This window comes from Columba livia, chromosome 3 (genome assembly GCF_036013475.1).
Source record: "Columba livia isolate bColLiv1 breed racing homer chromosome 3, bColLiv1.pat.W.v2, whole genome shotgun sequence".
Taxonomy (NCBI): domain Eukaryota; kingdom Metazoa; phylum Chordata; class Aves; order Columbiformes; family Columbidae; genus Columba; species Columba livia.
Window position 1 is genome coordinate 75,556,755 of NC_088604.1, and position 12,599 is coordinate 75,569,353.

Below are 12,599 nucleotides of genomic sequence, written 5' to 3' on the forward strand. Positions count from 1 at the left end.
AAAATGAGAGACCTCTGGGCCTTGTGGGAGAGTAAACTATATACAGACTTTTCTCACTTCCAAAATGAGAGCTTAAATGGCAAGTTTAGGGGCAGGCACTGCTCTGGGAAAACAAAAAGCGGTTAATCCAGGCATTTTGGCAGATCTCTGAGTAATAACATGGGAGCAGAACCACAGCTACATTACTATGTACTGTTACTTTTCACAGCTCAAGTTGCAAGTCAGCTCTGGGATGAGTTTGCCATTACAGACTCCCAAACGAGAATTACTCAACTTGTATTCCAGTGAACCCTGAATTTGGGTCTGTATTTAAGCTGTAGCTGCCTTTTCTTGTTTACTGTCTCAGTGTGGCTCAAAATAATGGAATGTGCCATGAAGATCTGGCAGTGCAAAAGCTTACTCCGTGTAGGAGCAGAGCACAGCCTGTTTGCATCTCAGTCCCCAAGCAGAAGGACACTGGGTGATGCTTGTAGATGATTAGAATTCTTCTTTCATGTAGAGACTAAAAAACTTTGGATTAACAGGGCTTTAAGACTAATAAGGCTCAGAACTTTGGAATCCTCTCTTGTTTTAAAATTGAAACAAGGCACAGCAAAATCAGGTTAACTTTTATCCTTTGCTTTTATTGCTATTAATTTCCACATGAAAAGTGTGAAACAGTGGGGGAAATGCTTGCTTCAGATAGTCTGCATTTTTCCTCTAGCCTTAAGAAAATTGTTTAATTCTTTTCTTCTGTTAATTCAATTTTTCAGAGAAATATTGTGTAATAATATCCAAGCTCCCTGTATTTGACACAGCTAATGAGAGAAACAGCAGCTAGGAGTCTCCAGTAGGTATACTAGAAGGGCCAGTTCTGTAGTGGGACACTGTAGCCTTTACATGAAAGGTGCATAAAACATCAGAAAAATCTATCTTGAAGAACAGAGTAGTAACCACTCTCCCTAGCCACCCCATCTTCCCTTTTTTTTTTTACTTCCTTCCCCATCCCTTTCCAAAAGACGTGAATTCCCTGAGTCTGAATCAACACAGCCAAATGGCAGCATTTGGTGCTGCTTTATAAAAAGGCCTTTGGAGGGAAGAAAAGTCAGACATTTAACTCATCTTAATTCTATGAGCACAAATGAGGAATAAGTCTTTTAAAATGAATGCAGAGATTAGGCATAAAAAAACATGAAGTCATTGTGGATGACATGCCCGGTCCAAGGGTCAGTTACCTTTCTCATGGCAGGAACCTCCTTGAACCTAGCAGGAGAGGAAGGTCAACAAATTGTTTCAAAGCCCATGCCTTCACATAAAACTAAAATGCCTGCATGTAAGTAAGTGCATGATTGATTTTTTTTTACAGCAGGGGACTAATAAATCTACACAAAGTCCTGATGAGTGATGGAACAAGAAATTTGAGCTGTGGCAAAGTAATGATGACTCTCACATGTTGTTGACCTCAACAACATCAGTAAAAGCTGAAGGGCCCTGCCTTCACCAGATTGCTAGAATAAGACAGTAATTTCAGCTGATCATCTCACTGAATGTTTTCTCCCCCTGGCCCACACCTAGGGTAAATGAAATAAAAAGAACACCTTCCTTGACAATGAGTATATAACCTAGGAGCCAAGACAGCAAACAATTGATTTCCTCCACACTCAGGAATCATTATTTATTGAATTTACAGACCATAATAAATTAGGAGGGGCTGGCAGCACTTGAAAGTGCAGGATCAGAATTCAATGTGATGTTGGCCATCTGGAAAAATGAGCTGAAATTATGCAGGATCCAGAAAACCTAGGGGGTGAACATGAGTAAGTGATGTCACATAGCTGTAGATAGACTTAACACCACAGTGGGATGTCAAATTATGAGTGCCATATTTAAGATGCACCATGTGATATATTCAGCCTACACATCACTGACATAGCATGTAGTGGTGTAAAGTTCCAGGAGCACCTCACTTCCAGAAAGAGGAACACAGGAATAGAGAATGTACAGAAAACAACAAAAAATAACAGAGGTCTAGAAAATGTGACCTATGAAAACAGATTGAAAGACCTGGCTTTGTTTAGACTAGAAAATAGAAGTCTGAGGGAATACAGGGGAATGATTATCATGTATGCACAAGGTTGCTATGAAGAGAAGGTAATAAATTATCCCCTGTGCATGATGGATTAAGACAGACAGTAATAGGTTTAAATTGCACCAAGGGGATTTCCAACCTGAGAAGACTGTGAAATCTCTGTCACCGGAGGTTTTGAGGAACAGTTTAGGCAAACTTCTGTCAAAAATTATTTAGAAGGAAATGCTTTGGGCTAGTGGGCTGGTCTTTTGAGGTGACTTCTCAAGGGTTCATCTTTCTTCTGTGACTGGATGACCTAATTGCCACATTATCTTACAATACTTTCCTGCTCAGAACAGATTTTTTTTGTCCAGTATCAAACAAAGCAAAACAAAATCAACAAATCAAAAGCTCTCTCTTGTTTGAATAGAAGACATGAGTTCATTTGTTTATATTAACTAAGACAGTGAAAATGTTTCATTGTGGTTCATTTAACTTTTGCCACAACATAAAATTAATCTGGAAGATCTTAATCTGGGAATGGAATGTATACCATTTTATGTTAAATCGAATTCATCATGCCTACAATTCTGCTCATTCATGCCACATCATTTACTCTCTGTTCAGTCCAATACCTTCCTTTTAGCAACGTTTGGCTTTCATGAAAATATATACAAAGCAGGCCTTCAGCTAAACACTACCTTTAGGATTAAGATCTTTTTTCATGTAAAGATACCATATTCACACCAAAAATATAAAGAATTAACATACAACAGTTAACACAGAACTTGCTTGTCATCAGTAACTTTCTGTAGGCCCCCTCAGGTGTATCCAACTTTCAGAGTTTACACTGTTCCGTCACCAAAAAAATTTTATTAATAGAAGTATACTGTTCTCCCTTGAAAGTCATTAAAATGCCTGAGACGGAGTCCACTCCAAGCAGCACCATGTTCACAAAAGTAAGCAGAATTACTCTTGCTTTACTGAAGTGCAGAATTCTGAAGAGCAGAATTTGGTTTAAGTGATCATAGGAACACTGGTGGGTAGAAGCAAATTTAGACACTAAGTTAAAAAGCAATAACTCTCAGAGAAATATCCTGCTGTCCTTAAATAAGATTACTCTTTTAAACCTGCAAGGATTTCAAGGAAGGTCCTACATTAGTCTTCCATTTTAGAACTGCTCCTCATGCATTGAAGCAAGACATCCTAAATTACATTAATAGCAAATTCATACCACACCACTTCATTTTTATTTATCATGCACACCCCAACATTTTTTTAAAATTGTTTTAGGCAATTTTTGTTTATATTTTTTCTTCCTGCAATAAAATACCATAAGACAAACAGATTTGTTCGTTATTTAAAGGGGAAAATATTGTTCACAATACAGTTTTAAAAAGATAATTGGGTATGATTAAATGAAGGAATAATGGAAGGGAGAAAATATAAGTGTCACTGGTTACTTCCAGATACTCCAGGAGTATTTAACTATGTAATCATTGTGTATAACAGAAAGCAATATAGTCTTGAAGAATACATCCAAGGAGCCTTTCTTTCATGGTGAATTAAGGAAATGGAAATAGCCAAGGGAAAGCAGAGGTCACTCGTGGGCTTGCTCTTCCTCCTCTCCACAGTGTAACCCAAACTTGTCCATTTCTCCTTTCATTCTACACACAAAAAATAGGTAGTACCTGATATTTTGCAAACCACTAAATCTGAAATAGTTTTTAACACGATCCACTTCAGGACATTTCTGGCTATTCCCCACCACCCCCCTGCTTTCTGACCTTTAGAGCACCAGATCAAACTGCCTTGTTAATCCATTTTAAGAATTCTGTGAGATTCAGTAGATGTTCAGCTGGGAAAGTCCCCCACATAACAGCACACAGAAAGTCACAAAAACACCACTGTTTTCCCCAACACATAGAACATTCAAGGACAGATGTTACATAATGACAGAACAAATATTTAATGAAACTAGACTTTCTTCTGTGAGATGTTTTCCTCACATATTGCTACATATTCCTGCAAAGTCAGACTTCTGATTTTTGTAAGATATTTGGGAGATATACTATAGTCACTTTTTTTCCAAAAGTAGTCTGAAAGGAAACTCAAAATTCCTCACAGTGGCCTGTTAAATATTTACACTTACAACTGTCTGTGTCAATTTTTTATAGCTGAGATATGCTATCTTGTCTTAACTAACCAGTAACTTTTCCTATATGTGTTTAGGACTGCTTCATTTCAGTCTTTATGTCAGAAATTAAAAATATAAACTGTCAGGTTTTCCTGTTCAAAACCAATGGTATAGTGCTTCTATTAAGAGTAATCTTTTATGACTGTAGCTCTTTAGTAATTAAGTATATTGTCCTGTGTCCTTTTATCAAAAAGATCTCAGAAGAAAAACCTAGTGATTTTGAAAATTTTAAATATAGTATCATAAGATGGTAACACCATCTACAACTGTTTTTTTCCTCCTATGTGCAGTTAGAAAACCTGCTTTCAAGAACTTAACTTTGCCAAACTTGAAGTGTGTCAGCTAAAGTTTTCCATTCTCAAAACCACAAGAATTCAAGCATTTCTGTGGAGCCCAGGGGGATTTTTATTTTTCTTTTCTGGAACATATGAAAAAATTGTAGTGAATTTCCATTTGAAAAGTTCTAGTGCCTATGCGGTAAGGCAGATTCTCTCTCACCCCCTGAGGAAAAAGGGGGTTAACAAATTCCTGGGCTACTGAAGAGCTGCATATCTGCAAGTCCAGAAGAGATTAAGGTCTCTATTCAGCATGGATTGATGATGCTGTGGTCATGGCCAAAATGCACCAAAAGGCTGCTTTGTCTAGCAAAATTCCTTGATGAAAGTAACCAGAAAGCACCAGACAGCTGAGTCTTACTTTAAGGAAAGAAGATAATACACTGGATTTGGAAAAAACTCATCCTACTGAGGTTAAACTAGCCCAAGATTTAGAGGGGGTTTTGGGATACACACTGCCTGTCTGGGGAGCGACAACAGTTAGCCCTAGAAAGCAGGAGATCTAGCAAATGGAAGCCTTTCTCTTTTACTTCAGTCACATGGGGACTGTGACAACCTCCATGTTTGCAGCAAGGATTCAGAGTTTTTCTGAGTGTGTCCTCTGCCTTGAGAATACTACTCTTCAGTTTTAAAAATGTGGTGCTCAAAAAAAATAATAATAGTCATAATTACAGTTCACATCTTCTCAGCAAGTGTTTGAAATTCTGAAGAGTCAGTCACTACTAACCAGCTTGCAACCCAGGGATTAGGAGCACTTTCCTTGCAAATACAGCTATGGGCCATGCTGTTTTTCCATATTTGAATACTGACTCTTGGTGTGGAGTCCAGAGCCTGCAGATGAGAAAGTTAGCCAAATTAAATTTTAAGATGACCATCCTGAGGACTCCTGTGGTGGAGATAAAAGTCCAGTCTTGCTGATAGATCATGAGTGTAGTGTACTACTAGGCAGCCACAGAATAGAAGGTGTTCTCTTGGTTAATCAGATTTTGAACTGAAAAAGTATTCAGGTGAAATATTCCACATTTACTTTGGTCATACCAATCCCAATTCTGGTATTCAGACTCCCGCTGAATATGACCTAACTGAACTAGAACACTTGCATAGTTACTGATGAGACTGCTGTGTTGTGGAAAATACCTGAATATGATTTTGCTTAGCAAAAAAACAGCTGAAGTATTTTTAAAAAGAATATTTGTTATGGAAATTTAAAAACTTATAAAATTATCTTGATTTCTTTATGCTAAATATTATTTGTATAAATTGGGGATGCCTATTAAACACATTTTTCTTTTTTTTTTTTTAATGTGATCTGATTCATAGAGTTTAGTGATTTTGTTTTGGCAATTTTAACCGACATGACAGCACAAGTTTGCAAAGAAAATAAAAGATTTATCTCCTTCAACCAGTCATGTTCATGCTCTCTACTCTTATCTAGAGTCAATGAACACTTAGAATGCCTAGTTTTAAAAAAACTAAATCTTTTCTAAGATCAAGAAAAGTAAACTAGGAAGAACACAAGAAAGGAATTTTTTTCCGCATAACTTAATTTTCACATTACTTAATTAAAAAACAGTTATTAAAATAAATAGTTTATTACATTTAAAGTTGTTTTATTAATATCAGACTGTAGCAACAAGGTAATATTTTAAAGACATCTTTCTGACATATTCCCTAAGAAATTTACAGAATGTAGGATAAAGGGTAAACCAGTAAAATTCTGCCTTCAAACCACAGCCATGCTGATTCCAGTAACCCCAAAGGAGTACCACAGAAGGATTCTCACAGCATTTCAGACATACAATTCTTTTCTCTTTCAGATTAATTTAAATATTTGGTGACAAGTAGATCTAGCTTTAAAAATGGAAGAGTTGTTATTTTAACTGCAACTTCAATCTAGAGTAAAGTGGTCCCAGTCTAGCAAAGCACTACAGAATACACCTTACCATAAGCACACAAAAAGTTCTCTGAAAGCCACTTCTGTGGTGATTTGCTAGAATGAAATTAGAATGTGTAGTCTCTTTCTTTTCTTGATCTTTTGCCCTTATTTTTACAAAAAAGTAACATATTGTACAACAGAGGAACTTTGAGAACAGCTTGAGGAACTTGCAGAAAACAAAGTCAGAAGAAAACTGTAGTTTAAAAGGGAATATGATGCTGCTTGCCTATGGCCAGTTACCAGCCTCCTTTCTCTCAGCAAGTCATTATTCTCAGAGCACCAGGGCCAAAGCTCCACACGCTGGCAAATGTCAGGGTAGAAACAATTGGAGTTTGCCATCCAAGGTGGCTGTGGTGAGCTGCAGTTCAAAAGAAAAGAACATATGGCTTTAATATAGATCTTTCCAGTGACCGAAATTTGCTTTAGGGCAATGAACTGAATGAAGATCATTAAGAAGATATTTAAGTTACTTCTATGTTAAGAGGTCCAGGATTCATTTCTAAAAAGGAACAACTTAACCTATAGACTCTTCTCAACCCAGCTAATCTGAAAATTCCATTTTACTTAGATTTTTCTTTTCCATCTATTTTCAAATTTGTGTCAACATCCACTAACACATCAACAGTCTGTAAAACCAAAGCATATGTTTAAACCACATAGAGAGTCAAACAGATTTCACTGTGTATGACTCAAGAAGGGAGCGTGGAAGAAATAAGAAAGAGCTGGAATAAATGAAGATGGAAAATACTATGAATTAAATCAAGCATACCAACAAATGCAGTTTTCTGATTTTATTGGTGTCAAATGTAGTATAAGAATTTCCTTTTCAAGAAAGTACATTGAAAAAGTCCACAAACCTTTATGAAGAGGCAAGTCTCAAAGACATGAATAAAAAGCCTTCAACTGCTACAATTTCTTTTACCAGTCTCACAAAACCCTAATTACAAAATAAGAGTAATAGTATTTTCTGCAATTATTTCTACAAACAAATACTTGAAAACCTGCTGTAGCTCAGAAAGTGATTATCTACAAATGGTACCTTTTACTCGATATTTTTACTCCTTGCATATTTGGGTTTACAGTTATTCATACTAGTGATAAAAATCTGAAGAGCTGGAACCAAATATGTATCTCACGCTCTAACCAGTTCATCTGGTGAACTTTTCTCATCCTTGTTTTTCTTGATCTGTTCTTTGTTTGACGTGTTTACTCATTTGTTTTCTTCCTTTGGATAAAGTAGCTCTGTGGTCAATAAATTATCTTCCTGGCTTTGTGTTCCCTCCTTCAACATCTCCAGTGACAAATGCTTTTAATCTCTCACAACTGTTATCTCCCAAAACATTGAATTTTGTTCTCTTATTTTTTTCTTTCTCACTCTCACTTGTGTAATCTTAAAGTATAGACTACCCAGAACTGTCCAACCTAATTCTTTCAACTGTATTTTTTACAGCTATCCAAGACTATTACATCTTTCCAAAGACTTCTATGAGCACCTTATCTACCTCTTTAACTTTTTATTGGAAAGATGATATATCTATAGAATAACTAAGTAATGTATCCTTTCTGGGTTTCTGTACCCATTTGTCTTGTGGAAAAAAAGAAAATGCTTTTATTTTTATTTCATCTTATCACAAAAAACTGACCTAAGCTGAGAAATCAGAGATGGTTTCTATTCTAAATCAAGATTCATTTTTCTAGGAGATAATATAGAAACTTTGTTTAATTTTCAATTGAAAATAAAATAATCATAAACAAATTGAATTTTTACAAGACCCAAGGAGGTCATCTGGTCCATCTTTCTGCTCTATATGCAAATACTGAAAACATTAGGGGGGAAAAAAAAAAAGTATCTATTATTTTTTCACCTCAAGTGATTTTTGTATAAACAACTTGCATATCAAAACATCAAAAATCAATACCTCTAAAATCTATTCAAAACAAGAGTCATTGATTTTTCATAGAACCAAAAAGTGCTATGCCAGAGGCCATCACACATTGCATTGTTCTGCTTACAAGCTGAGCATTTCTGTAGTTATGAAAGAAAGATTGAAAAAAAAACACAAAACCTTACCAAACTGATTTGCAATTGCAACTTTTCAGTTGATCTTCACAGAAACACTTGAGCCTGCAGCTGGATGATGGGATCCTATCCTTCAGAGGAACTACACTGAGTATCTTTTATTTTATATTCTATTTCTGTTCTATATATATTGTCACTAGTAGCGTATTAGTATTTTGTTATTTTATTAAACTGTGTTTATCTTCATCCACCAGTTTCTCCCTTCTCTTTTGATTATCTCCCGTATTTGGGGTGGGAGGGGGGTGAGTGACCAAGTAGTGCCTAATGATAGGGTGATGCTACTATGCTATTAATGACAAGTTACATAGCCCCACAAATGCTATTTTTCTATTAATAGGCCATATTACATATTTCAGTTCCATAAAGTATGCCGTTTTGGCAGTAGGGCTTCATGTGTGCAGAGCATACAACTAAATATATAACAGTACAGTAAATCCCAGCTGCTGAAATGCAAACGAAAGGAGATAACTTAAAAAATAACCGAAAATAAAAATAAGTCAGACTTAATACAAGGATTGGGTGAGCAGTGGCAACATTGGAGAATGGTTCAACAAACATAACATTAATGTTTTAAGGACTCTCATATGTGAAGTGTTGTTTGACAGGGGAACTACTGGGAGAGTGTTTCATACAAAATTTGTATCATTAACCTAAATAAATAATTTATTCCTTTCTTTAGTGTGAACTTTTCTCACTACAGATATTTTCTTTCTCCCAGATTTTTATTTTTAATGAAACCATTATATTGGCTTGGGCTTTATGACATCATACCTGTTTTCACTTCAAAACGTATTACTATTCTTGTTATTGATTTCACAGCAAGCAGAAAGATGAAGGGAAAAGAATACTTAGATTAAAACTCCTAAACATCTTAGCAATAAAAAATGAACTTAGGAAAGGACTCACTAAGTACAAATGTTTTTGATACAGTGTTCTATTTATGAAATCTATTTATGGATCCAGAATAAAGTTCAGTTTCAACAGACCCTCCATCCCGGTGGTCTAACACCTCAGGGGACTGCTCGCAGAATGCATGGAGACTGACAGTTTGAAACAGCTAATTATGTTTCAGGTTAGTGTTTATCAAACACATTATATTACTTGCTTCAAAACGGCAGGAAGGGCTCACTCTGCTACTGGGAGTGTGTTTGTACCAAGGAAACAGTTGTGACACTAGAGGATAAACTACACTTTTCTCTACCAGAAACAATACACACAGGACATGGTCATGGTATGAAAGCACAGCAATGAAGGAAAGTGCAATTCATTACTCTGTTTTGTGATTACAAGGGAAAGTTCTCTACAGACTGCATCTCTTGTAACAAGAGAACACCACAATTCACCTTCCATACCACAAAGGTATTTAAGTTTTACATATCATCATTTTAGACATGTGGCTTAGTGTCTTGCTTTGGAATCACAGATATCATTGTTAAACAATTTTCAGTATAAGACATACATTTTCGATTTGTCATTGGTGTAATTACAGCAGTAATGGAATTAGGTAAATATACTATATATAAGTTCCTAAAGTAACCTTCCATCAGAATTATCCAGTCTTTTCAAATTCACATCCTTCTTTTTTTTCATTTTTAATTGAAATCACACATTTATGTGTCATTCAGTTTATCTACATTAAAAAAAAAAAATCTGGTAAATTTTCTTCAAATTATTTAGATCCAGTAGAAAATATTAGGGAGGAAATCGAGAGTTTTTTCAATAAAGAAAAAAGAATCTGTATGATCAGTATTTCCAATTTTGGGAGTATAATTTGAAATGGATCTTATGTAATCATAATGAAGAGTCCAAGAAAAAAAATAACAGTCTAAGTTGCCTGCCAAATATTTGTTCAAAAGGCAGGCATGGTAAGTGTCTTACTGCATATCTCAGGTCTCAAATTAAGAAACTACATACATAAAAATTCAACAAGGAAGAACTGAAAGGAACAAAACCCAGGAAAGCTGAAGAACTTATTTAATTTTTTCCTGGGTTAAGAAACAGACAAGAGGAATAAAACACAATAAATACCAATGAAATTATTCAAGATTAAAAAAAAAAAAAAAAAAGAGAAGTTTCAAAACAAGTATGACCCAATTATGTCTGATCCATACTCACATCTGAGGTTCGGGCAAACCATTACTTCTTTCCAATGCATTCAGTCTTATTTAAATTTCTAAACAGGCTTCCCTATCTAAGGCAGCAATTTTATTCCTTAGAATAGTAAAGCCAAACTCCCGTTGACTTTCTGGGCACCAGGACTGTAATCAAGATCTTTAACTTACAGTAAATATATGTAAGCCTCTTCATCAGTTGTTCTGACTTCATTTGAAAGACTACAGATGCACAGAAAGCCAACAGCAACTTCAGAGGACTTACTTATATAAACATACTTCCACTAAACTAATTAGCAAGTTTCCTATCAAATTAAGAGCTTCAAGTATTTTGACTTGTTTGAAAAACAGAGCTGAGGTAGCTTCAGAAGACAAAGGGCAAACACAACTCTGGCAACAAAATCTTATATTTCTCATTTCTGCAGACTGCAAGGTTTCAATCCCGCTTGGCCAGCAGTCCATACAGCTCCTACATCCCTTGGGACACTTGCCTCACTCACTGAAATGGATGGATATCCCATTTATTGGTGTGCCCAGCCCCAGATTACATGGTAGCCCATGCTGATTCTTCTGGTAGAGGACAAATGTGCCACCTAGTTTCCCTTTACTCATCTGACTGCAGCACAGCAACATGGCAACCCTTCCTGGCCTGGGAATTCACATACTGTTCAGCTCATTCATGCACAAGGGACCTACTGACAAACTCAGCCTTGAGCAGCGCCTGGTGGAGGGGCACAAAGAACACAGCATAGTACTAATGATATTTGAGACACAAGTGCCATAGAGAGCATAAGAATCAAAATTGTTTCCCTCATCATGCGAGAATTAACAAGGGTGATTTCATGGTTTTACTCTCACCAGTAATGCACTTTATGACATATTATTCTATATAAATTTCTCAAATTGCCAAATCTTAGAGTCCTTATACACAAAAGGTTGGCACTCTTTCGCAAAGACTAGCTTGTGTTTGCATCAAACCTCTTGGAGTCAAATAAGAGACACCATTTCTTGAGGCCAGTGAAGTATTTATTTAAATTCAATGCCCAAAAATGAACACAGTGCCCCATGTGATGACTTAGTAGCACTTATGTAGATTGGACAAACCATAAAAATTGACATCTCACATTATTATGATACCATCTTTCATTCGATGCACTTAGTACAAAACCTGGCAACTGGAGGTATGACTTAATGTGCAAATTATGCCTGTATTCTAAGAGGTCTTCTAATTTGCCTTAATTAGAGGTATCATGCTAATCACACTAATCTATTTCAATTTTATTTCCATCACAGACAAAATTGCTTTTGTTTCTACGCCAGTAATTATCTTTGGCTCCCATTTTCTTTCCATTGTACCAACATCAATAAGAAATGTAGAACAGAAAATTTTTTAGACTTTTCGGTCACACTACATTATCTTAATCTTCTTGTTATCTCACAACAGCTCACTTATGCTCTTGATTCTTGTCATATTTATAGCTAAATATAATTTTATTTTTGCAATATTGGGACTTTTTTTCAAGATCTAGTTTACCTTGACTTTTCACATTTTCATGTAAATCCTCTTTATGTTGCTGAAGTCTTAAATATAAGCACATGTCAGCAGATATTGTTCATTAAGAAAAGGTAAGAATCATTAGTTTGCTCTAGGGGGAGGAAGCCATGAGAGATCTTTGCTGCTCAAAATAGCAATATTAGTTAATAATAATGGCTAACTAAGCTGCTCATGAAGACATTGCACAAACAGAGTAAGCTTTGGAAGACTCCTCTCTAAACTAAGAAGTCCTAAAGAAGGACAATGAGTCCTGTTCTGAACAGATTTCCTTAGGTTATTTTTAGGCTTATCACTTCATTTTGTGGTTGATTTTTGAACAGTTGGTGTTGCCATCATTC

The 12,599-nt window shown here is 35.8% G+C and overlaps 1 protein-coding gene across 3 annotated transcripts in view; it reads right to left on the reverse strand.

Annotated features, from left to right (window-relative positions):
- WDR27 (WD repeat domain 27) overlaps positions 1-12,599 on the reverse strand; it is a 131,573-nt gene that overhangs the window by 20,742 nt on the left and 98,232 nt on the right. Inside the window, exon 24 of one of the 3 annotated variants that reach the window (XM_065057685.1) lies at positions 6,169-6,873. The exons of 1 other annotated variant lie outside the window; for it this stretch is intronic. In XM_065057685.1, coding sequence (XP_064913757.1) covers positions 6,826-6,873 — 48 coding nt within the window. In that variant the 3' untranslated portion in view covers positions 6,169-6,825. Of the gene's footprint in view, positions 1-6,168; positions 6,874-12,599 lie in introns of those variants that run through there. One more of the 3 variants, XM_021296075.2, reaches the window with a different exon arrangement.